Source organism: Rhipicephalus microplus, chromosome X (genome assembly GCF_043290135.1).
Source record: "Rhipicephalus microplus isolate Deutch F79 chromosome X, USDA_Rmic, whole genome shotgun sequence".
Taxonomy (NCBI): Eukaryota; Metazoa; Arthropoda; class Arachnida; order Ixodida; family Ixodidae; genus Rhipicephalus; species Rhipicephalus microplus.
The window spans coordinates 19,810,896-19,838,548 of NC_134710.1; the positions used below are offsets into that span (position 1 = coordinate 19,810,896).

At 46.6% G+C, this 27,653-nt stretch overlaps 1 protein-coding gene across 1 annotated transcript in view; it reads left to right on the plus strand.

The window, feature by feature from the left end:
• The window catches only part of LOC119175697 (trypsin-1), a 115,589-nt gene that overhangs the window by 63,455 nt on the left and 24,481 nt on the right, over positions 1 to 27,653 (plus strand). Inside the window, exon 5 of the mRNA XM_037426637.2 lies at positions 20,099 to 20,364. Coding sequence (XP_037282534.1) covers positions 20,099 to 20,364 — 266 coding nt within the window. The remainder of the gene's footprint in view (positions 1 to 20,098; positions 20,365 to 27,653) is intronic.

Sequence of the window (27,653 nt, forward strand, 5' to 3'; positions counted from 1 at the left end):
ACATACACGTCGTAATATTTCCCCCTTCGCAGACGAAGCGCACCGCGCGTTTCATGCATCGTCCCGCAGTCTAAAAGCTTTGAGGCGAGCCACATGGGTAACCTCGGTCTTGGTTGATCGTCTCCCACTAGCTGTCAGTCGTGCTATTTTATAATCTACTGCACTGAGGCGCTCAAGGACAACGAATGGGCCAGTGTAGTGGGCGAGAAGTTTTGTGGACAAGCCACGCTTGCGGATAGGCTTCCACACCATTACAAGGTCTCCCGGTTCATATGTGACGTGGCGGTGTTTGCTGTCGTAGCGGAGCTTTGAGCGGTCTTGCGATGCTATAGTACGCAGGCGGGCAAGACGCCGAGTTTCTTCTGCAAGGCATAGTGTTTCAGCTAATGAAGGATCGTCATTGTCATAAAACGAAAAGATAGTGTCCAGGGTATAACGAGGGGGTCGAACGTAAAGAAGGAAGAAAGGGCTGTGGCCGGTGGTTTCGTGTTGGGCAGTGTTGAAGGCATACGTGATGAACGGTAAGACGTCGTCCCAGTTCTTGTGATTGGACGCCACGTACATTGAAAGCATATTCACCAGTGTCCGGTTCGTTCGTTCAGTAAGGCCATTCGTCTGTGGATGGTAAGGTGTCGAATGACGAAGTTCCGAGCCACACATACGGAGCAGTTCCTCAACAACGTCTGCCGTAAACTGACGGCCGCGGTCGCTTATTATGACGCGAGGAGGTCCGTGGCGCAGTATGATAGAGTGCAGGAGAAAGGAGGATACTTCGCCAGCAGTCGCAGATGGCAGGGCGGCCGTTTCGCAGTAGCGGGTCAGGTAATCGGCGCACACTACAATCCAACGGTTGCCTTTTGCCGAGCGTGGAAAAGGGCCCACGAGGTCAATGCCAACTTGCTCAAAGGGAGTGCTGGGAGGCGTCACAGGCTGTAGAAGTCCAGCCGGAGCAGTCGTGACTGATTTGTGCGTCTGGCATTGAGTGCAACTGGCCACGTACTGCTCAACTGACTGGCGCATGCGTGGCCAGTAAAATCGCTCCTGTGTACGAAGGAGTGTTCGCGTCATTCCCAGGTGACCCGAAGTTGCGTCGTCGTGCATGGCGCGCAGGATGGAGGAACGGAGTGTGTGTGGCACCACCAGCAAGAAGCGGGAACCCGTGGCCGAGAAGGTCCTCTTGTAAAGTAATCCTTCACGAACGCAAAAGCGTCCGGCCAAAGTGGACGCTCGTGCTTCAGCAAATAATGGCTCCAAGCTGACATCCTTCCGCTGTTCATTTTCAAAGGTGGTCTTGTCCGGGAATACTGGAGTCACTGACGCAATTAGGTGATCGAAATTGTCGGCATCGCAAAGTGTTGTAGTAAGCGGCATCCGCGAAAGGCAGTCAGCGTCAGCGTGCTTCCTGCCACTCTTGTATGACACCGTGAAGTCATACTCTTGCAAGCGGAGGGCCCAGCGTGCCAGGCGGCCAGATGGGTCTCGGAGGCTTACAAGCCAGCACAAGGAATGATGGTCTGTGACCACTTGAAAGGGGCGACCGTACAGGTATGAACGGAATCGCTGTACAGCGAAGACGAGTGCCAAACATTCTTGCTCAGTCACTGTGTAATTCCGTTCTGGTTTACTTAAAGTTCTGCTGGCATACGCAATGACATGTTCCTTTCCACTGTGTCGTTGTACTAGAACTGCACCTATGCCAATGCCACTGGCGTCAGTATGAACTTCGGTCGGCGCCGAAGGGTCGAAGTGCCGGAGAATGGGCTGCGATGTGAGTAAGAACTTGAGTTGGTTGAAAGACGTCTCACAGTCATGTGTCCATTCAAAGCTAGTACCTTGACGTAGCAGATTGGTCAAGGGGAAGGCAACGTCGGCGAATGCAGGAATAAATCGGCGAAAGTACGAGCACAGGCCTAGGAAGCTGCGAAGCTCTTTCGTTGAGCGAGGTGGTTTGCACGCTTTCACAGCTGCTGTCTTGCTCGGGTCAGGCCTGATCCCATCTTTGTTCACAAGGTGCCCAAGTACTAAGGTTTGTCGCTCGCCGAAATGACACTTCTTCGAATTAAGTACAAGGCCAGCGTTTCTAATGCATTCCAGAACAATGTCCACGCGTTCGTTGTGCTCACGAAATGTGCGCCCAAAGATCACGATGTCATCTAGGTAGCACATACAGACATTCCATTTTAGGCCACGCAGAATGGTATCCATGAACCTTTCGAATGTGGCAGGAGCATTACATAATCCAAACGGCATCACGTTAAATTCATAAAGTCCGTCTGGAGTTATGAAAGCAGTCTTTTCCTTGTCCGCTGGATGCATGGGAATCTGCCAGTAGCCTGAACGTAAATCGATAGACGAGAAGTATGACGCCGAATGGAGACAGTCCAAGGCGTCATCAATTCGTGGAAGAGGATAAACATCTTTCTTCGTGATGGAGTTCAAACGGCGATAGTCGACACAAAATCTCCAGGTACCGTCTTTCTTTTTCACAAGGATCACAGGAGCTGCCCAAGGGCTCGATGATTCTTGAATGATGCCCTTTTGGAGCATTTCACGCACTTGATTGTCTATTATCTTGCGCTCGGACGGCGATACTCGGTACGGTTTTTGTCGGATTGGCTGTGCTGTTTCTGTATTTATCCTATGGCGTATACGAAATGGAGGAATGGAAGGCGTATGGTCACTCTGGGAGAAATCAAAAACTTGCAAGTACTTTAACAAAACGTCCACAAGCATTCTGCGCTTGTCGGCAGTCAGCGCCTTATCAACCATAGGTAAAACTTTCGAACTGTCTGAGCAGGCGGTCACTTGTTCATCCCGTCGAACGTCACTGAGGACAGCTACTGTTGTTGGCGAGTATTCTTTAAACGACGCTAGCTTAAGTCCTCCTGGTAGCAGCACCGGTTCGTTTGAATAATTCGTTGTCCAAAGGTCTGAACGACCTTCACTCACTGAAACTATGCTGTGGGGTACCAACGTGTTCTTCTTTATACAACTTAGATGGAAAGGCTCCACTAGCGCATCGAAACTGGTCTTATTGTCGTTAATATGCGAAGAAGCTACTGGAACGCGCACAGCACAGAAGGCCGGGATAACGGTATCTTCATAGACTCGGAGCGCACCGCTTTCCGTACCCGAATTCTCGATAAGTCCATGAGGAACAGCGTCACTTATGATAACTTCGCCATTTCGACAGTCTACAGTGGCTCCGCACATTCGCAAGAAATCTATGCCTAGAATGATGTCATGAGTGCTCCGCGGAAGAACCGTGAATTCTGTCACAAACACTTGATCACTCAGTAACACTGCCGCGGTACAAACACCAATCGGACACAACGAGTTGCCGCCCACGCCACAGAACGTTATCGCTTTCTCCAACAAAAAGGTCACCTTTCTTCCCAAACGAGCTTTGAACGCAGCACTCATGATCGACACAGCGGCTCCAGTGTCCACCAAAGCCATCGTATGTACACCATCAACAAAAACTTGCACTTTGTTTTTAAACATAAGCACCGGTGGAGGTATCTCTTCTTGCAGCGAATCACCAGCGACCTCACCCCCAGCGGCCGCGCTGCCTAGTTTTCCGGAGGCGGCGAAGGGTAGCGGCGCCTAGGAGACGGCGACCGATTGGAGCGAGGGGCTGGCGGGGGTGTCAGACTGCGGTCAGAGGCTGGAGAACGGTTTCGCAGCGGCCTTGGTGTCTCGTAAGATGCGCTTCCAGGGAACGTTGGTGCTTGTGCAAAGTCGGACAGGTGGGATCTCGGTGGGCAGTCGTACCTCGGCGGCTGCCGGTAGTTACAGTACCTGGCAATGTGGCCTTCGACGCCACAGTTGTAGCAGATGGGTAGGGGTCGCTCGCCGAACCACTGCTGAGAGCGCTGGGCTGTGTAGGGTCGCCTAACCGAACGGGGTGGAGCAGATTGCTGAACGGGAGCTGCGCGCCTCTGTGGGGCGGGGCCGGGACGAAGACGTTGGTCATACCGCTGGTCAGACGGGAATGAGTCTCGGCGTGGCCACGAAGCCCTAGCTTCGCGAACGTCTGTCACACATACTGATGGTGGCAGAGGAGCTGACGGGGCCGGGTAGTAGGATGAAGAGGTAGGCGTATGACGGATGGTGTCGTGGAACAGTGTGTCTTGTCGCTGTAGTTCTTCCCGCACTATTGTCCGGATAGTGGCGGCAAGGTCGGCGGGCGGGCTCACGTCGACGCTGGCGACCGTTGTTACATTTGCCAGCCTACCAAATTTCGGGGCAATACGACGGGTCTTTAGCTTCTCAAAAGTACGGCAGTGGCGTTGGACGGCGGAGACGGAAGTGAGGTCTTCCCTGCCTATCAAAAAGTTGTAGACGTCCTCTGCTATACCCTTCAGAAGGTGGCCGACCATGTCCTCTTCAGTCATGTACGGGTCTATGATCTTGCAGAGCATCAGGACCTCCTCGATGTAGGTGGTACACGTTTCTCCAGGAGTCTGAGCTCTTTGAGCCAACGTGCGCTCCGCGCTCTTCTTTTTTGAATCAGAGTCGCCGAAGCATTTCTTGAGCTCTTCAGTGAAACGATCCCACGTTGTTAAGGAATCTTCGTGGTTTTCGTACCACATCAGAGCTGTTTCCGTGAGAAACAGCGCGACATTTCCCAGTTGGTCGGTGGCATCCCAGCAGTTGTACCGGCTCACCCTTTTGTACTGTGTCAGCCACGCATCCACATCTTCTCCTGCTCTTCCCGCAAACGGGCGGGGTTCCATATAGTGATATCGAGGTGCAGCTGGCACTGACCTTTGTGTGGTTGAGAAGGTGTGACCTTCGCTCTCGGCCATGGCAGTTGGTGTCGGTGGCAGACCGGCAATACGACGGCTCCGGCGAAGTTCGAACAGCTGTGGCTCCGTGGTTCGTCGACGTATACTGTACCCAGCACCTTCCACCACTCTGTTACGCCTGAAGTAGGGGTACGGGAGTTTATTGAACGGAAGCTGGGATGGCGAGGCCGCACCGGATAAAACTGGCGAGAGATCTTCTTCTTCCCAAGTCCACACTTCTATTCCCTCTTATCAATCCGGCACATACACGTCGTAATAATATATATATATATATATATATATATATATATATATATATATATATATATTCAAACCAAAGCTTCGACAACTGACCCTCGAGACATGCCGAATTGGGGAATGTAAAGAAAGATGAAGCAATCAGTTAGAACAAGAAAAAAAGAGGTTCACGTCCAAGGGGTAAAAGAGCAGGAAGATATTTCGCTCAATCACGATTGCCAAGCATGATTCAGCGAAATATTTTTTTACACTAACTAGTGGTCTGTGAGATAGTTTTCGCAGATTTACTCAACCATGGAGCAGTAAATGAAATCTATGACATATTTCAAAGAATGCTAAACTACTGCTGACTAGATGTTCAATCTGGTTGTAGGAAGATCAACCTAAGTCTACAAATACGTTCAGCAGTATGTCCTCAGGTGATTCTATTAGTGTAGAGAAGGCAGGGGTTGGCATTTATTCAGCAGAATTAAACTGGTAATTTTCCCTTTGATAGCCTGAATTCGCAACAATATTCCAGGCGGAATTAATGGCAAATATTGTAGTATTGCGGAAACTTTGAACATATATTTTTTTCGGTATAGTCATATTTACTGACAACTTGTCATACACACTGGTTTCACAGTACGAAAGTGATCAAGCTATCTCACAGAATTTTATGCATATATGCCCAATCATGTACGACCTGTTCTTTTGGTTTGGGAGATATAAATCACGCTAGATGAACATTAAGTGAAACAGTGGACGCACTGGTGGCAGCAACAGTCAAAGGACCTGTCCTTAAAGTTCAAACATCCTCTTCCTACTACACCATTGCACAATTTTCAGATTTGTGCACTCAAGAGGAGCGTACCAAGCTTCCTGTTATAAGCGACGCATATTTTCAGCACCGTACGTTTCCGTGGTATTGCATATGGTATAGCCCAATGCAGTTTGGAGTTACATTAAATAAACTACGACGCAGAATACCATCGCTAATTTTTTCTTTGCAGATACCTGGTTTCGTTCTTTTCCCTCAATGTGACTACTGTAATCAAGCAGAAACCTTTTTTCCCGGAATGTCTACAAATTTCACTTTAACCCAATGACAATGGCCGTCAATCCTGCATTTTGAAGGCAAGAAGCGGCTGTGAGTGCGACAAACGAAGCTCGCTGACGAAACAAAAGAGTGACCTATCCGTTCTCATTGATATGATCGAGCTCTGCACATTGAGTTTGATTCAATTCAATTTTATTTTTCCAGGTTATACATGCTGGATGGTTCCGTCGGGTTGAAAGCTACATAGGTAGCTTGACGAGACCCAACGACCAGACTATATTAAAATTACACAGGGCAGTAATGACAAGCAGTTCCGTGCATTGGCGAGCAAACCAAACAAGTAAAGCAATTCAAATAGACTATCATAAGTACATATACATGTGACATAAGAAGGCAGGGATGGTTAGGAGAAGTAGATGAGTAAGAAGTTAGAGTAGAATAAAGATGGCGTATGAACCAGGCCACGTCACCCAGTCATCGTAGCGTCACACGAGTCGACAGGATGAAGACCTCCCAGCCACTTGATCAGTGTCTCATCATCGACGCAGTTCTACACAAGACGCCCTGACCATACATCGACTACGGAATCATCTCCTAGCCGCACACAGCGACAAGCATCATGACAGCAGCATCAGATGACCTTCCCATTCCTAAGTACACCGGAGCAGCGGACGATGGACCCGTGCAGGACTGGTTCGACCTGTTCGAGCTCCACGCTACCGCTGCATCTTGGTCGAAACGGGAGATGGTTATGAACTTCAGCGACTACGTCACTGGTGAGGCATTTAAATTTTACCTTATTCACATATTCGAGAACGACGAGTCATGGCAAAAAAATCAAAGAGGAGATGATTACCCGTTTTCAAAGTTTCAAAGTTTCAAAGTTTATTTGCAGGAAAAAAAAATACAAAAACTTCCCTGCGGGAGGCAAAGACTAAAGGCTAAATAGCCTGACGAGGTCTTGACCTCCTGATACAGTCTGCATCAGTGCCATATTACACATATTCACACATCAGTAACATACATATACAAATAAGTGACATTATACATATCTTATTTAGTTACATAGCTTATTTCTACATGATATACATTCAGAATATGTTTAATGACTATGACCAAGACTTACTCATTGCCAACCATCTAGAGACAACTGCACACTATCGTCAATTTCCTAAGCAGTCCTCAAGCATTCGAAAGTCCAGTGCGAATCGACAAGTGCCTCAAGACGAAGTGGCACATGAGTTTACTTTCAGAAGACCATGCGTGTTTTGGGAAAAACCTAACCATCAAGCACGCCTCTCTTCTGCACGAAAGCCGGCATTTAGAAAGTCCTCACTCCAGCCTACGACGCGAGACATTGCCCACCGACCTGATGCTCGTAATTCTTCGTCTCGCATACGTGGTCCACCACGCGGTTTTCCATCACGCGGCTCTTCAAGCGCTCCTGACGCTCACCGTTTGCCTCATAAGGAAACCATGTTCACGATAGACGAGTTCACACACCAAGAAAATACCCAGTCGAGCCATGCTCCTTTCGCACGGGCTCATGCATCACCGTCCGGTGCACACACCCTCGACAGTCGAAGCAACACCGAAGGGTTAGGCGCATCGAACGTCGCACGCTACCAGGCGCCAGGACCACTCGCAGTGAACAGCGAAAAATAAGCCCCTGAAGAGCTCCCTGTCATTTCTACGGCACCGCAGAATTGCCAAAATTTGCAGTTCAAACCTAGTAATGCCATGTCACATGTGATACCTTCATGCAGTGGTCACCAATCCAAGAATCGAACAAATTCAGAAGTGCATGATACATCAAGCCTTGTACACAGTTGTCTATCGGAAGCACCCTTAATGAACCCCGTCACCGAAGCCTCTGAAGAGCATGCTAGCAATGATGATGCATTGCCAACTATGCCCGACAAGCAAGACACCCGTTCATCATTCATCAGCTGTCTACAGGACGCGTCAAACACCGAACGAAATGAATGCCCCATTCCTGAACGGGCGCCACTACAGCCATCTCTTGAGCAGCCTCAGCAAAGCAAGCAAAGCCAAGTTCATAAACCCATGCTACAACGAGAGAAACTGCAATGAGGGCATTGACGAACGCGAAATTCAACGGAAGCGCATGCACCAATAAAAGAACATCGGAAAATAAGATCTCTAAACCAAAGACCGATTCAAGACGTCAGGCAATTTCGCACAAAGAAAAGTCACCAGAAACGCTCCCTGCACCTGCTATTACACCGACTGCACCACCACAAAAAACGCCGAGAAAGACGCAAAAGCACTGCTTGCACACGGCAAGCACTCAGGCACTTCGTCACAGTCGGTCAAAAAGCACGAAAGCAAGAATCACCGGAATTGCACCATTCACGACAAAAAATACAACCCCGACGACGTACGAGCCGCCGATGCAACGATGCGTTCCAACCTTTCTTAGTCCCCAGAACAGTTCAAGCAGTATTGTCGGTATCCATGTGTAGCCCGCTCTGTCCGGAACGCAACAGTCAAGCTCGACCACCAGAGTCGTCATAAAAATCACCGGACTGCTCCCTCGGCCTTGAAGATTTAGTGAGATTGTGAAACTATGTCGGGACGTCAAACTGTGAATTTGGCCATTATTTTGTTTATTCTCTGCAATTTGTTGTAGCTCGTAACCGGTGCCATCTTTCGGGGGGAGGGGGAATCGTGCGACGTAAGAAGGCAGGGATGGTTAGAAGAAGTAGATGAGGAAGAAGTGAGAGTAGAATAAAGATGGCGTATGAGCCAGGCCACGTCACCCAGTCATCGTAGCGTCACATACATCAGGTTAAATACGCTTACAACGCGACAACTGCACGAGAAAAAAGATAAATAAAATAAATACACGCACATAAAAAGGTGAAAAAAGTTACATACAATAAATTATCACGTAGCAAATAAGCACTAAACACAAAAGTAACAAAAAATAATAACACCGTTCTACTATAGCAGTACTAGCTTAGAATACAAATTAAACATTCGACAAATAAGGCATAACGCCGCAAGAAATTCATGTAATCATAATAACTACGTTACAAAAAACGACTCACAGGGAACGAAGCACTGGCTTCATAAACCCAGTTCAAATATTTCACTACCGCGGTACCTCACCCAATCATCGCTCCACCAGGAAACACGGGTCACGTTCCGTCCTCGTAATCTGCGCACAAGATTTCATTCGGATGAACGGGCGTCCCCTAACTGGAAGCAGCCCACAGCAACAAAATAATAAAGCAATGGATGGGGCACGAATTTCAATGAGATAAAGGACTTGCGACGCTTGCTGGCATTCGGAACGAAGCCAATAAAGCTGCACGTATTTATTATGGCAGAACACAGAGGCGACTGATATTCTTACAGAACTTAGTGTGATTCCATAAATGTCACGTGTACGAGGTGTGCTTTCCTTTTCTCGTCAGCTTTTTTATGCAAAGGATATGACGGTAAGGCACCTGTCGCATTTACCATTGAATTCTGCGGGGAGACGGAAACACTTTGCCGCTGCTAAGGCTACCTTTAAAAAGTACTTGTAAAGTAACTTTTCTATTATGAACTTTAGCGCAGCTGTTCATACGCAAATGTTGTAGGGCATCACAGTTTATACCATTTCGGTGTATAGAAATTGGAAAAAACACGCCTGATATGAAATATTCGTCATCGAAGGTCAAGGCTCCGAATCAGGTTACGTGAGACCGAAACATTCCATGACGAATGATGACGAAATTAGAATTAAGACTCCTCGAAATAGAGTCTGCTAAGGAGAAATGGCAAGCGTACAAATCAACCACTTGATCTTTGCGTGTGATGTGTGGTGATTATCCGTTTTTTGTTAAAGTATAAATTAGCAAAACATTATGTGACCTGTCTAAAAAAAAAGCATCGCAGGTGCTGCCACGGAGTTTTACTGTACACAGTCGTAGAAAAAGTGGCTATTTTGCGCACATTGGAAACAAAACATCAAGAGCGATGAATAAGCGATCAGCTTGTTCACACGAGATGACCTGCCGCCACTTTTTCTCTCATGATGACAGGCCTTCATCCAAAAATTTATATCGTCACAGAGCGGTCGCCTTTTCTGAGTGACACGCAAATGTATCAATTACTACTTTCTTATATCTATAACAATATTATGCTATATATGTTGATAGGGTTCGGATGCGAGCTTGTTGGATCAAGTCCACCACGAAGCATCCGTGTTCTTGTGTGTGTTATAGAGCAGCGCTGTGTTTTTAAGCGATTTATGTAGGCATAGGTGGGCAAAAAACGTCGAGCTTACTCAGACTCACTCGTGAAATAAACATCGCCGTTTGAACTCACTCGAATTTAGACTAATTTTTTTTCTCGGCCGGACTCACTAGGACTCAAACCCACCTCCTACTGATTCAGACTCGCGGCTCGATCTGAGTTTGAGTGATTATGAGCGAGCCGACTCACGAGTCCGTTCGCGTGGCTTTTTCGACCATGGTGCACCACTTGTCTGTTTGGTCAATATATTTACGGTGTGCTACTAAACGCTGGCAAAGCCCGGAATCTCTGACGCCCCCTCACAGCGCTAAGGGGCACCTGTATAAAACTATAGTTTTTTGACGCGAAGCAACTCCCATGGACAAAAATAGAGGGAAGCTTGTTCGCTAAGGTGCACCGCGCGCAGTGCACCGCTGTTTTCCCGCAGGCGAATGACCAGCTGTCCGGCAATAACCCGATTAAATTTCTATGAGCGTATATGTACGTTACCCTGCACTCTATCATCGTGAAACTATTCCAACATTGATACAATCTGCATTACAAATCTAAGCCCATTTTCCTATACCGCTGTTGCCATCGCCCGTTTCAGTCACCATATTCCGCCTGTTCATTGACACATGCATGGTACACATGAGTTTGCGCGTGTTTTCATGTCAAGAAAAGATATGCTAACCATGAACACGTATCAGCTATTTATCATACAAAGTTATCTTCAGCCATGTAGAACGTCCTTTCTATGTGTATCTATTTAGAGCACCTGTATAATTCTTGCATGACATCTCTCTGCAAGTGAACCTTACTCTCGTCCTCAAGCTGTGAATAGCTCGGGCCTAAACTTATGTCGGGCCTAAACTTATAGTGCGGCGATGGCGTAGTAGTTAGAGCATCCGCCTCGCATGCAAGAGCTCCGTGGCTCAAATCCCGGTGCCGCGCAGTTCCCAACCGGATTAAAAAAAAATCCGCGTGTTGATGGAACTGCATTAAGAGGCCTGGGGTTCGGCCTCACCGGTAACCACCGCCGGGAACGCACTCCCTCACCAGAGAAGCATTGGCCACCCTGGTGCCGTATCTGGCCACTACCTCCCACATGCATACGTCAAATAACTCACGGCCCTCAGTCCCCAGCAGCTGCGAAGCAACTGACCACGGCGGCGGTCAGATCTTCAACGCAGCAGAGGGTGCTAAGAATCTCTGGATCCGGACAGGCCGCCATTGGAACCTGAACTTGGCAACGTTTAACGCTAGAACCTTATCTAGTGAGGGAAGTCTAGCTGTACTATTCGAGGAGCTAGAGGGTGTTAAATGGGATATAATAGGGCTCAGTGAGGTTACGAGGACAGATGAGGCCTATACGGTGCTACAGAATGGGCACGTCCTTTGCTATCGGGGCTTGGCAGACAGAAGACAACTGGAAGTGTGGCTCCTAATTCACAGAAACATAGCTGGCAACACAGAGGAATACTATAGCATTAATGAAAGGGTGGTAGGTATCGTAATTAAACTGAATAAAAGATACAAGATGAAGGTAGTACAGGCTTAGGCGCCTACATCCAGCCATGATGACGCTTCAGTTGAAAGCTTCTATGAAGACGCGGAATTGGCAATGAGTAAGGTAAAAACACAGTCTACTATAGTGATGGGCGACTTTAATGCAAAGGTAGGGAAGAAGCAGGCTGGAGACCAGGCAGTAGGAGATTATGGCATCGGCACTAGAAACGCCAGAGGAGAGCTACTAGTAGAATTCGCAGAACGCAATAATTTGCGGATTCTGAATACCTTCTACCGAAAACGAGAAAACCGCAAGTGGACATGGAGAAGCCCTAATGGCGAAAATAAGAACGAAATAGACTTTATAATGACTGCACACCCAGGAATCGTGCAGGATGTGGAAGTGGTTGTCAAGGTACGATGCAGTGACCATAGAATGGTGTGGTCTCGAATTCGCCTTGACTTGAAGAAGGAACGACAGAAACTGATACGCAAGAAGCCAATCAATGAGCTAGCACTGAGAGGGAAAGTACAGGAATTCAGAGTGTCGCTGCAGAACAGGTACTCGGCTCTTAGTGAGGAAACCAACCTTAGCGTAGATACCATGAATGATAATCTGACGAGTATTATTACGGGGGGGGGGGGGGTAAACAACAAGAGGGAAGGCAGGGAGGTTAACCAGGCACATGCCCGGTTTGCTACCCTACGCTGGGGGAATAGAAAGGGGGCATAAAGATGAGAGAGAGAGAGGAAAGAGAAGAGACAGAGAGAGAGAGAGATAAAAAAAAAGGAGGATTGTCAGTCAATCGGCTGGCGCGTATGCGGCGGTGGCACTACACAAAAGTTAAAGGTGGTCACATAGGCCTGTAGTCCTCAAAAAGCACAAGACAGCTTTGACTGCTTTTTGAGCCGACGAAAAGCGATGACGGTGTTCCAGTAGCATCTGCACAGAGAGTGGCCGATCGTCCAATTGTCGCAATGCGTCCGAAAGCTTCTGTCTTTCAGAGGCAAATCGAGGGCAATGACATATCAGATGGTCGATGTCTTCTTTGGTGCAGCAGACGTCGCATTCCGCATTGTCGGTCAATCCGATGAGGGTTCTATATGCTTTTGTGAAGGCAACCCCAACATAGGCGACAAAAAAGTGAAGCTTCACGTCGACGAAGTCCGGATGGAGGTCGAAGTTCCAGTCGAGGATTTATTTGGTATAGTCTCGTATGTCTTATGCTTGGGGTGTTCCACTCCTGCTGGCCCAGACTACGTGCTAGGTGACGAAGTTGATTTGCAGCGTCAGTCCTTGACAAAGGAATCGGAAGGGTGTATTCTTCTTGGTGCGATGTACGAGCCGCGTTGTCTGCGGAATCATTGCCACTGATCCCACAATGGCCAGGAAGCCACTGAAACTTGACCTCGTGGCCTGTTTCTGTGACGTGGTGAACGAGCTTGACAACTTCGTAAGTTAATTGTTCATGGCAACCTCGTCGAAGGACTGACTGCATGCTCTGTAGGGCTGGTTTTGAGTCGGAAAACACAGCCCATTTACTAGGTCTTTGGGATTTGATGTACTCTGTGGCGCCACGCAAAGCCGCAAGTTCTGCCGCTGTGGACGTAGTGGCATGTGACAGTTTGATTCGCAAAGTGATTCCTCTACCTGGAATCACCACCGCACCACCAGAACCAGACGCTGTGGTTGAACCATCGGTGTATATGTGCACGTGGTTGTTGTACATTTCGTGCAGATGGCTCAAGCTCAATTGTTTTAGGGCTGATGAAGGCAAATTTGATTTTTTCTGTATTCCTGGAATTGAAACACGTACTTGTGGAAGTGTCAGGCACCACGGAGGATACACCAGTTTCTCAGCAGGCGTAAAACCTGACGTAAACGACGCACGATGAGCGCAGACAATCGCACTAAATTTCGTGCGGGGCCTCTCAGTAGCGAGGGTTGCCAAGTGGTGGGAAGGATTCCTAGCATGTTGCCTGAGGTACGTACGCATCTTTTCAATGGTGATGTGCGTCATGATCGAGTAGTCCTGTGCAATGGCAATTGTTTCAGCTGTTGATGCGCAGCGGGGTAAACCAAGGCATATCCTAAGCGCTTGGGCTTGAATATTTTGGATTGTGCGCAGGTTCGTTTTGCATGTGTTAGATATAACAGGTAGGCTATACCGCAGGAATCCAGTAAATAATACCTTGTACAGCTGTAACATAGACTCGACAGACATTCCCCAACTTTTCCCAGCAAGAAACCTGAATAAGTGACAAATGGCAGTCAGCCGCTTTTTCACGTAGTTTACGTGGGGTGTCCAAGACAGGTTTTGGTCGATTACGACTCCCAAGAACCTGTGACTCCGGCTGCATGACACCAACTGCCCGTTAATTGATATGCCGTAAGCGGACATTAGTTTTCTGGTAAAGGCCACGACTGCACACTTCTCACTTGCGATTTCAAGCCCTTGTTTGCGTAAGTGGTACGATGTCACTGATGCTGCCTTCTGAAGTCGAGCGCGAAGTTGAAGTCGAGTCACACCTGATGTCCACACACAGATGTCATCAGCATAAACGAAAAGTCGTACACTGCTTGGTTGCTTGCCAACTAGTCCAATGAGTGTTAGGTTCAACAGCGTCGGGCTTAGCACTCCGCCTTGCGGGACTCCTCGGCTGCAGTGATACTCGGGTGTCGGGCCATTCTCTGTCTGCACGTGAAATGATCTATTCTGTAGGTAGCTCTGAACCCACGTATATATCCTGCCACCGAGTCCCACTCCTTCTAGTGGGCTGATAATGGCTTCTTGGGTGACATTGTCGTAGGCCCCTTTAACATCAAGAAATAGAGCAGAGCAACAGATAACAGCTTGCAGGCCTTCTGGTGTTCTACATATGTCACCAAGTCAACTACATTGTCAATTGACGAGCGGCCTTGTCTGAACCCGGACATGGCATCTGGATATATTTCGTAGAATTCGAAGTACCATTCCAGACGCGTTAAAATCATCCTTTCCATAACTTTTCCCACACAGCTCGCGAGGCCAATCGGGCGGTAAGAGGAAATGTCCAAGGGTGACTTGCCGGCTTTGAGAAGTGGAATCAGGTGACTTGACTTCCATTCCTGTGGAACCATGCCAGTTTGCCAGGAGTCGTTGTACAGCTGTAAGAGTGCCTGCCGAGCTTGATCTCCTAGGTGACACAGAGCGCGGTAAGTAATGCCGTCAGGTCCTGGCGCTGAAGAACGTCTACACAAAGCAAGCGCAGCCTTTAGTTCATCCATTGAAAACGAAATCTCCATTCAGGGATCACGTGAGGATACAGAAAAGTCGGGTGTCTTTGTCCCAGTTGAATTTGAGCCGCAGGCAATCCTTCGACAGAAGGAATCTGCGACATCAATCTTTTCGCAGCGTAAGTGAAGTGCCAGAGATTTTAATGGGTAGCGCTGAGTAATGGTTGTACGAAGACCCCGGACAGTTCTCCAGATTAGTGACAGAGGCTTTCTGGGATCCAAAGACTCGCAAAAAGATACCCATCGTTGCTTGGCCAACTTGTCCATGTGACGCTGTATTTTCTTTTGTGTGCGTCTGGCCACTCTCAGATCATCAAGTGACCTCGTGCGTCTATAACGTCGTTCTGCACGACGACGAATCGCTCGGAGTTTCTCGAGATCAATGTCCATATCAGTGCGAGATGAGCTCACCGGAAGCGAACGCGTCGTTGACTGTAGGGCACTCTTTATTGCGTCCTCTAGGTTGAAAGGTGAGGCGCCAACATAGTCTTCCATGATTAACTTGTATTTTTGCCAATCGGTGCACTGGACGGCTCTGGAGGACTTGAGACTTGGAAAGCCGTCATTCTTCAGGTATGTTGGGATGTGGTCACTACCCCTTGTTTCCAAATCCGAAAACCAGTGCACTCTGCGTGTGAACGAGCGTGAGACGAAAGTGAGGTCCAGGCAACTGCTATAGGCCGATCCGCGCAGATAAGTAGGGCTGCCATCATTCACGAGGATAAGTTCACATTCAGAAGCGAAAGACACTAACTGTCTACCTCTAGTGTTGACCCTGGAGCTTCCCCATAAGTAGTGGTGGGCATTGAAGTCACCAGTTATCACCCATGGCTGGAGAGTTGAATTCAAAATTCCGCGCAAGCGCTCTCGGTCTAGACGACTTGATGGATGTAAGTAGGCTCCGATGATGGTGAACGTGGTCTTCTTGTTTTTTACTGTTAGGCAAACGTACTGGTTTTCTTCATCAGGGGGTACAGGGTGATGAACATAAGTTAAGTCGCGCCGTATGAACACAACGACCTTGCTGCGTTCTCCATGGGTAGAAGACATAAAGCACTCATATCCAGACAGTCTCATCTGGGCTGACAGGTTCGGTTCACAAATCACAATTATAGAGAACTGGTTTGTGAATACATATTGCCGGAACTCATACATACGCGCCCTAATTCCTCTGGCATTCCACTGAAGGACAGATGCGTTCTTGACCTCCTCGTGAAAGGATAACATGTTGCGGGCCATCGTTTTATCTTAGAGCTGCAAGCACCGGACTCAAAGTGTCCAGCACTTGGAGTGCGCTCTGTGCTGATGGGGTGTTCATGTTGCTTAGGAGCATGCGCATTGCGCTCATAAGGGTCTGCAACATGTTGATGACCTGGCGATCCTCAGTTGTCTTTTCATCAGTGGTTCGTGATGGCATTGAGGTTGGCGGGGATCGATGCACCTCGGAAACAGGCTGTGTTCGTGGAAGTGATGGCCACTCTTCACGATGTGGGAGTCTTGACCCTGATTCTGTTTTCGGTGTATCCGTCTTCGCAGAGCTTGACAATGGGGGGCCAGTTCTTCTTGCTTGAGATGACGGGTCTCTATCGGCAGATGCCACGTTGCGTGATGATCTTCTGTGGTGACGCCGACGTCGCCTGACAGTAGCAGCGGCTTCCCTGTGCGTTGAATTGTCGCGCACCATGCGTTTCAGCACCGCGCGTTCATTTCTCACTCGTGGGCAATCTTTAGACGACGCTTTATGAGCGCCGTGGCAATTGGAGCATTTGAACGCAGTTGCATGGCAGGTGTCTTCTGAATGAGGTTCGGCACACCGCGGGCACACGACATTGCTGGTACATACTCCTTTGACATGTCCCATCTTGAAGCATCTGAAGCATTGTAGGGGCTTCGGTATGTATGGACGGACCTGATGGCGAACGTGGCCAACTTTGACGTGTGGGGGAAGACTGTCTCCCTCAAAAACAATCTTCAGGCATCGTGACTGACCAAGCCTTCTGATGTGCTTGATGAGGATGTCGTATGTAGTTGGCTTCATCAAGATTGGGAAATCGTCAGTGGGAATGTAAATGTCCACGTCATAAATGACGCCAACACTGCCCTTACAGTCAGTGGGGATCACTGATTTAACTGTCACTCTGTCGATTTCCGAGATGTTCTGCAGGCTTTGCAGCGCACTACGGTGTAGAACATCAACTGCCAAAATATTCTTCCGTGAGTTGACCCTGACGTCTTTAATTTCATTTGGAGCGAGTCCTTCGAGGTATGCAGAGAGGACTTGCCTGTTAAGCCGCCGTAGGTTGGCTGAAGGGTCCACAGCCATGAAGAGTATAGTGTGTGGCCAACGCTGCGCGGTAGCCTGCATGTTGGATATACTCGTCGTCGACGATGTTCGTAGCAGTCTTCTTTTTGCACTGCGGCTCATGACGACTGTGTAGTCGTCACGTGATGACTCGAAACCGTCGGAATAGAGCTCCGTTGCCTCGCTGTCTGTGCCACTTGAGGTGGTCTCACGTTTCCTAGCCGCTGCCAGACGTAGCGGTTGTACACCTCGAAAATCCTGAGAGGCTTCTTCATCCATTCTCGCAAGGAGGGAGCAGCAGCTCCCAGAATTTGCGGTGAAACAAATAGAAAATTTGAGACAAGTGTACAAGCGTTCTATGAAATAGACACTTCGTCGTCGTCTCCCCAGTATTATTACGGAGTGCGCAGTGGAAGTTCGAGGCAGGGTAGTAAGACAGGACACTTCCAAGCTTTCCCAGGAAACAAAGAACCTAGTTAAGAAGCGTCAAATTATGAAAGTGTCAAGTACAGCAGACAAAATAGAACTGGCAGAGCTTTAGAAGTTGATTAATAGACGTAAGGTATGCGATGTAAGAAGGTATAACATGGAGAGAATTGAACACGCTCTGAAAAACGGAGGAAGCGTCAAAGCAGTGAAGAAGAAACTTGGGATAGGCAAAAGTCAGATGTATGCATTAAGGTACAAATAAGGCAAAATAACTACCAATATGAATAGCATAGTTAAAATAGCGGAGGAGTTTTACAGAGATCTGTACAGTAGCCGAGACAACCACGACCTTAATACCATAAGAACTAGCAGTAACCCAGATGACACCCCACCAGTAATGATAGACGAAGTCAGAAAAGCTTTGGAGAGCATGCAAAGAGGCAACGCTGCTGATGAGGATCAGGTAACATCAGATCTGCTGAAAGATGGAAGACAGATTGTGTTGGAAAAACTAGCCACCCTGTTTACGAGGTGTCTCCTGACGGGAAGAGTACCAGAGTCTTGGAAGAACGCTAACATCATCTTAATACATAAGAAAGGAGATTGCAAGGACTTGAAAAATTATAGGCCGATCAGCTTGCTCTCTGTAGTATACAAGCTATTTACAAAGGTAATTACTAACAGAGTAAAGAAAACATTAGAATTCAATCAACCAAAGGAACAAGCAGGATTTCGAACAGGCTACTCAACAATTGACCACATTCATACTATCAATCAGGTAATAGAGAAATGCTCAGAGTATAACCAACCACTATACATAGCCTTCATAGATTACGAGAAGGCGTTTGATTCAGTAGAAATATCAGCTGTCATGCAGACACTGCGGAATCAGGGCGTAGATGAAGTATATATAAACATTATGGAAGAAATCTACAGGGGATCAACTGCTACCATAGTGCTTCATAAAGAAATCAACAGAATACCAATCAAGAAGGGTGTAAGGCAGGGGGATACAATCTCCCCAATGCTAATATACCGCGTGCTTACAGGAGGTTTTCAGAAGCCTAGAATGGGAACAGTTAGGGATAAGAGTTAATGGAGAATACCTTAGTAACCTGCGCTTCGCCGATGACATTGCATTGCTGAGTAACTCAGGGAACGAATTGTAACTCATGATTACGGAGTTAGACAAGGAGAGCAGAAAGGTGGGTCTTAAAATTAATCTGCAGAAAACGAAAGTAATGTACAACAACCTTGGAAAGGAGCAGCGCTTCGAGATAGGTAATAGTGCACTTGAAGTCGTAAAAGACTATGTCTACTTAGGGCAGGTAATAACCGCAGAGCCGAACCACGAGATTGAAGTAACTAGAAAAATAAAAAATGGGGTGGAGCACATTCGGCAAGCACTCTCAAATTATGACAGGTAGATTGCCACTATCCCTCAAGATGAAGGTATATAACAGCTGTATCTTGCCAGTACTTAGCTACGGAGCAGAAACCTGGAGACTTACAAAGAGGGTTCAGCTTAAATTGAGGACGACGCAGTGAGCAATGGAAAGAAAAATGGTAGGTGTAACCTTAAGAGACAAGAAGAGAGCAGAGTGGATTAGGTGACAAACGGGGGTTAAGGATATCATAGTTGAAATAAAGAAGAGGAAATGGACATGGGCCGGGCATGTAGCGCGTAGACAGGATAACCGCTGGTCATTAAGGGTAACTAACTGGATTCCCAGAGAAGGGAAGCGGGTTAGGGGGAGACAGAAGATTAGGTGGGCAGATGAGATTAAGAAGTTTGCGGGTATAAATTGGCAGCAGCAAGCACAGGACCCGGTTAACTGGCGGAACATGGCAGAGGCCTTTGTCCTGCAGTGAACGTAGTCAGGCTGATGATGATGATGATGATGATGATGATGATGATGATGAAACTTATGTCACCCCGCCGCGGTGGTTTAGTGGCTAAGGTACACGGCTGCTGATCCGCAGGTCGCGGGATCGAATCCAAGCTGCGGCGGCTGCATTTCCGATGGAGGCGGAAATGTTGTAGGCCCATGTGCTCAAATTTGGGTGCACGTTAAAGAATCACAGGTGGTCGAAATTTCCTGAGCCCTCCACTACGGCGTCTCTCATAATCATTTGGTGGTTTTGGGACGTTAAACCACACATATCAATCAATAAACTTATGTCACCGTTGCAGTTGCCCTGGTTAATGATTGATACATGCACACTTTACCCTCTGTTCAACGCAGTAAAACGGCGTCCATGCTGTCGGTGAACGTGGGCGACTACAACCTGTCATCGAGCGACGACGCCCAAAATATAGTGCGCAACGTGCTGAGCTTCATACAGCACGAGGAGTACATCATTCCCACCTACGACAACGACATAGCCCTGCTTACGCTTGTGGAGCCGATCCCGTGGGAGTCTCTGACGACGGTAGCCCTTCCTCCCGTTAACTCGGACCTGGTTCAGGACACCACGGTGTGCGTCATGGGCTGGGGAAGGCTCCAGTATGGTACGTCGCGCAAACACTGCATACGACGAGATTCCGTAGTTCAATCGGAGATGGTAGCTTTATTTATAAGCTTTTTTGCAATTATAGTATCCTACATACAATATTTTCTGTTGCCATCTTATTTTAACACATTTCGATAGATTTAAGGAACGCCAACAACAAGCATCCCCATGATGGTTCATATTCCAGTCTTCTGTTTTATCATGTCCAGAAACATATCACCGTTTACGCCATGCCGCATCACAGTACAGTAGCATCATTCACTCGCGTAAATGATTATTAGTTCGCGCCGTATTCATTAATGGTGCAATACTTTCATTATTTACAACCGGTGAGCATTTCTACGCAGGTTAAACGAGAAAATTCTCTGTTTCGCTACCATGTAGGATAATCATTGCTGTAAGAAAAAAAAAGATGCATAAACTAAACTAATTTTTACGGCAGTGCTGAGTGTATGAACCGCATGAATATTTTCTGCTCACGGTGCAAATCAAGTTTAGAAAGAGAACAGTTTCGAAAAAACCTTCGTTGAGTTTCGTGTTGGTATAGATTAAAATCCTTTTTCTATGACACCATGTGAACCCGAATTTGAGCACTGCACGTCGGGAAAATATAGGCTGCGCAAAAATTGAATTCTAACCTCGCGTTTGTGTGGTAGCGGCAAGTGCGCCTTTTGAGGGCACCGTTCCCGGCGCTGCTCTAAAACAGGGGTCTCAAGTACGCAGTCGTGGGTCGCATGCGGCCCGCGGCCTACACATGACTCTCTTTGCCCCACATTATTTTTAAAAATCATGTGTGCGGGCTACACAGGCATGACTGGCCTAAAACACTGTTTTCGTGAGGCACCCTATATACGATGACCATGTCTTTAACCGTAACCGTGAAACCCAAGCAGTATTTTGGAATTGGAGTCAAGATTTTACTCATATTGGAGGACTGTATCGACATGGGGGACGTGATTCGGGCCCGAAATCTTCATAAAAGATCCGTATTTGAGATATGCAATATGCTTTCTTTCCAATGGTATGGCTTGCTGGCAATGTGTGTACTAAAAACATACATTTCCACAACCTGTGTGGTGCAAGGTGGCCACGACAAGACTTAGTGTAAAGATGTTTGGCAAGGATTAGAAGGAATTGGGATTACTCCCAGCCAACGTTAGCCCTTGCAGTTCCCACTGGCCTTCCCAAGGACGTCGTATGAGCAAAATATCCCTAGAAGCTATTGTGTTTTTAATAATACTTTACTGTAATACCACCGAAAAAAAATAGAACAACACGAAGTACGTGAGAAACTAACAAAACCAAACAAGAAAAAAAAAGAAATGAACGAAAACGGTCACGTATTTAAGTCAATAAGTAACGCAAAGAACATCATAATGTAACGCGAGAAGAGAAAAGCTAAAATGTGCTGAAGGCTTACACTCGGTTTCGGGACCTGTTTATACATATCAAACTCCCCCTTAACACAAATGCACTAAGGTATGCCAAATCTGGCCGACTAAACCCTAGGGTTATCCCTAACTCTGCAGTTTCTCGACAAACCATTTCCTCGCTCCAAAGACCGTGCCCCCCTGCCCCCCCCCCCCCCCCCTTATCACCTGTCCTAACAAGGCACTATAGGGTAAATTCAGTACTTGCGGCCCCACCACCTCAGGCGACTTTAGAGTGCCCTGCCCTAAGAGATAAAATGAAAGACACCGCACCGATGCCATCTGAGGGAAGGCCGCAACGTACAGCAAAGTACTGTACGCTTACATAATAGTCAGACAAGGGAAACAAGTTTTTTTTTTTCGGCGAGGGACATCATGCAGCCTAGAAACGTTTCAGACACATAGTGGCACAAAACGTCGCAGGATACCATTGCTATTGACGCTAATGGCACCCGTAGGTCCGATTGCGATTTGTAAAAGTTAAAAAAAAATTAAACTGAACTAAAGAAAGATTATATCTGCGTTAAATAAAAAGGGTGCTCCATATCACACAATCGCTGAAAGTGCATATATAGCAACACGGTATACAGGTGACCCCACTATAGTGTCTACGGCAATTACACATAAAGTGTTGTCATATAAAAATCAATGCCTGAGCGCGTGGGGACACTTGTGAAAGAAAAGTATTAAGTATGTTTCTAGGTCCCCTTACTAACATATCTAACAAATATTTCTTATAATTTCTATTATGATACAATGCAAACTTAATATCGTTATTTTACTATATCGTAAATGAAATATTTCTTGCTAAATACTTCAGGCGCTCCCAGTTCTTTTGTTTTATTTTTGTCCGGAACATCCCCTTGACTTCACAGGAAACTCAATTATGTAAATATTAGGAATGACGCAGACAGTTTAACAATAACAATAAAGCATAACATATTCTTGCAGCGTGTTACAAAGGGCAAGTTGTAATATACACAAAAAACGCACAAAAAAGAAAAACAATGAATAGACCTACGTAATGTACTGGAAGCACAATTCTAGAAAGCTTAGAGAGCGTCTGCGTTAACCGAAAAATTGTGATTTAAGAAGCATTTCGAACAAAGACAGCAGCAAAACAAAGATGCAGTACGCCAAGATATACTGTTCCTCTATGACGACTATCACTAGCTGCGGCGATAATTATTAAAGCCTTATTCACAAGTAAGTATATCTCATCGCATGAAAGTCAAACTTACACCCGTAAGATTCTTATACCAGTCGCCGATAAAAGAAGGCGTGAGCGCCACCACGTGACTCTGCTTCATCATCAGCCCTCGCTGCAGGGGGCACTAGCGTAAGCATAATAGATTGTCAATGGTTAGCTTCATTTATGTGACGGATACACTGCAAAATGCTTTTGAAAAAAAAACAGAAAGTGCAAGGCAAATTTATTGACATTTAGTAACAAGATCTGTTTTTCTCTGCTTCCTGTTTTTCATTCTTGCAGGAATTCAGCATACATTGTATGGTATTGTTTTTCTGTTCTTGTACAGAAATTTTTCGTTTCTGATTTCTTCCGAAGAAACAGGCTTTTTTGTATATGTACACAATTTTTCTGGCAATGCTTTTTTTTTTAGTTTGCAGAAATTTACTCTCCCTATCATCTGTAGCTCAAATGACAGAGTAGTGCACGCTTTGTTTCCTGTGACGTCCCGCATTCGCTATGCTTCGCGGCATTCCCAGTAACTTTATTGTACTGTAGCGTAGGCACAACTCATTTCATTTTCTTGTTAGCGTTCGTTGTCCTCTCAGCACAAGGGACTTGCCGCGACTGCTGAAATGCACCTGGCATTTGTCGATCGAGTTTGAAATCAACTTTTCGCGAAGTCTTAATTTATCAAATTTGGAAGACGGCTTCATGGTTAGTTCTAGACGGGGCTTTTATTGTACCAAGAGTCACGCTTTTGTGGCGGATAAAGCATGGCAGCAAGCGTTTCGCAGAATCGATTTGGTGCGCAACGTCTTGAGTGCCCTAACATAAGTTATCGGTTCAACAATAGGTAAACTCTCACAATATGCGGTATTATTACAAAGTGGATCTAAGATTTACACAAAACTATTTGTTCACAAGGTGAAAGAAATTAGATTATTTGAAAAGTCAAGTACTCATTTCACCTAGTACCAGAAATTTCATCTAGGCAAAACAGAAAATAAGTATACATTTTATGTTGTTGACATACACTTTTTACTGTATAGAGCGTCGAGTCGGGCTATTTGGTTCACGTTAATTTTAAAAGTCTACGAACTGCGCTGGAATACACGGACAAAAGACGAGGGCGTGTTGCCGTCTTCTGTCCGTGTATATCCTAGAGCAGTTGATAGGCCTTTACCGAGCTTGCTTAGTGACCGCATGCCTGTATGAGTATGAGAAGCGGAGTTGAGCCAACGCTGGTACCTTTAGACAGGCAATGCCTCTATCAGAAATATATATATATATATATATATATATATATATATATATATATATATATATATATATATACCGATACACGTTTTAGAGTAAGAGAATAGAGGCGTGGAAACACACCCACATGAAATAAGACACACAGCGCCTGTGTGTTCGTGTCTTCTTCTCTTTGTCGGGCGTGTTTCGCGCTCCTACTCCGGGCCTTGCTCTACAATGAACCAGCCCGCCCAAAAAGAAGTTTTGATGATACATGTTTGCTGTACGTATCACGATACAGATACAATATACCCGAAGATTGTCAAAAATAGCATCTCAGATACATAGATGCATGTCTTCGATACTGACCGGATGTGCGTGCTGTGATGTGATGAAATTTGACTGCTTTGTAAAACAATCACTATTGATTGACGTCAAGAAACTAATCGACGTTAAGGGTACCTATGAAAATTTATTTTTACTGTGAGTGGAGCTTACACTTATTTTCGGGTTGTCACTATAGATTCTTATAGGATGAACTGGAATATAAAGCAATTCGACAAGCCGCTCTTTCTTGGCATGCATGCGAAAGGCTGCTGCAGACCATACATGTACAATACGCCATTCATAGAATGAACATTTTAAGTGCATTAGCACAAAACATATAGACACAGTGGCCAGTATACCAACTCGGGCGAGAGTGCGCCTAACGAATGACAACAGTTTCGTACGTGAACAAAAAGAATATATATTTGGAACTCTGGTTATCTTTGGGATACATTGATTCTAATAGCGTCATGCGGCAAAAAGTATTGGGAGACTCGCTCACCAGATTTCGTGCCGACCGGTTGTGCCCGCGCTATCTCCGACGACAACGCAGCTCTAGCCAATTGGTTCGCCCTACGCCATCTCCTGACGCCGACAATATCTCTCGATGAGTGGTGCTTCGTCCTCAGACTCCTGCGACCGTGTCCATCTTTCCTATCTTCTCCTTACTTCTGGGTGTCGCTGTGCCTGCGTTACGCTCTCTCCTTCCGCTCTATCTCTATACCATTTAATCCTATCCTTTTAATGCCTCCTTACCCCCATCCCCTGTGAGCTACTGTTGAGGTGTCGCACTCTGATGCAGACAGTTACGGGGCTCACTTTTCTCTCTTTTAATAATGACATAAGAATAATTTTGGGAAGCGAAATGCGAAAGCGTCTGTCTGCGTCACCATGGCCAGCTAACATTTCGGCTGTGTTAAATAACCCACTGTAGTCGGAACTAATCCAAAATGTCCGCAAAGGCGCCCCTATCTAGATAATATGTGTGGGAAGACGCTCATTCTCGGTTGGAACGACCACGAGATGCCGTACCTATTTTTGTTCACCTTCAAATGTGTCTCACGCACACTATGGAGGATCGTCCAAGAATTGAGTGGTTTTATAAAATGGTATTGAACTTCACGATGATTTAGGTTAGGAACCGAAATTTACTATATATATATATATATATATATATATATATATATATATATATATATATATATATATATATATATATAGTGGGAGTAATAATTCAATGGGCCAGTTAGTCTTTGTGAATGTATGGGATATGGCACAACGGGGGCGTTGTCATCAAGGATAACTATATTTATTTCCCAACAGTTTCGGGAGGGGTCCTCCCTTCATCATGGTATGAGTTATACTGACATGAATTTCCAAACTTCGTTGCTGCCGCGTCCCTCTCGCCTTGAAACATGTTTGCGAGAGTGAGAGGGAACTAAAAAGAAGGGGGGGAGAAAAAAAGAAAAAGAAAGAAAAGAAAGAAAGTAAAAAAGAGGAAGAACCACTGTCAACACTGAGAACGAAACCAACTGTCCGTGTACGTCCACATACGTTTCTTATCACGTGCTGTTCAGTTCTCGACGTGTGTCGGGCCACCCAAGATTGTCGCCGCGGTGCCGGGAAGGTCCGTGACGGCGTGCGTAAAGAAAGGGTTTCCCCGTAATGGGTCGGTCAGCGTGTGGCATGCGTAAAGGAAGGGTTTCCCGTTAATGGGTCGGTCGGCTCTATTTACCCTTAATCTTCGTCCGTTTCCCTTCAATGGCCATCAAGTGGTGGCCGAACGAAAACACTTTGTATGTGCATGTGGAAAAAAAGGAAGAAAAAAAATGAATGAAGAAAAAACAAAAACAAGAATGGACAGTGTACACGTACGAGTCAGTCAGAAAAAAGCATGGTCTCCAGCTATCAATCTTTGTCACCAATTTCCTCCTGGCTTACTTCTTGGAGGCAGTTGAGTTTACCCGGGTCCTCGTTGATGCCGGCTACTAATGTTCGAAATTTGAAAATAAAATATGCCTCACGCTGTTCGCGCTCGCGTCTGTTTGAGAAACCGGACTGCAAAAGAGTTACGCTGATATTTTCAAAACTGTGGTTTGGCAGGCGCAGATGTCTAGATAAAGGTAGCTTCGGCAGTGAAGTGGCGTGGTGCCGGTGATTATTGAACCGCAGCCGAAATGGCGTGTCTGTTTGGCCGATATATTCTTGTCCGCAGATGTTGCAATGTAGCATGTATATTACGTTACTGGAGTCAGAATTAAGGCTTTCAGTTATGCAGAATTTGAAATCCGAGAAGTTCGCTTTGGATTCACGTGTTGTGACCATCAGTGGGCACACCTTGCATCGAGCTTTTCTGCAGGGATGGCACCTTGATTGAATTTTGGGGGTGTTTGTTTTTGCTCTGACAAGAATGTCCTTCATATTTTTATCCCGGCGATACACCACGTAGTGTACCGCCACCTCACGTGGTGTACACCACGTGAGGTGGCGAGTCAACACCTGGATTACTTGACTCGCCACGTGAGGTGGCGAGTCAAGAGAGCAGAGTGGATTAGGGGACAAACGGGGGTTAAGGATATCATAGTTAAAATAAAGAAGAGGAAATGGACATGGGCCGGGCATGTAGCGCGTAGACGGGATAACTGCTGGTCATTAAGGGTAACTAACTGGATTCCCAGAGTAGGGAAGCGGGTTAGGGGGAGACAGAAGGTTAGGTGGGCAGACGAGATTAAGAAGTTTGCGGGTATAAATTGGCAGCAGCAAGCACAGGACCGGGTTAACAGGCGGAACATGGAAGAGGCCTTTGTCGTGCAGTGGACGTAGTCAGGCTGATGATGATGATGATGATGATGATGATGATTTCGTGCCTAATAAAGGAAACGAGCCTTTAAGGTTACACTTCCTTTCATTTCATAACGAGGGTCTCGTTCTGGCAGCCTTGACACCTACTTGATACGATACTAGGTGCTGCTGACGAACCGACCGCATGGCCGCGGTGCCAGTGAAGGCAGTTGTGGCCCTCCCAGTGCGGGAGAACGGTGACCAATTTGCGATTTTCAAGCCGCCAGCGTACTGTGTATAACCATTCTCTCATACTCTTTC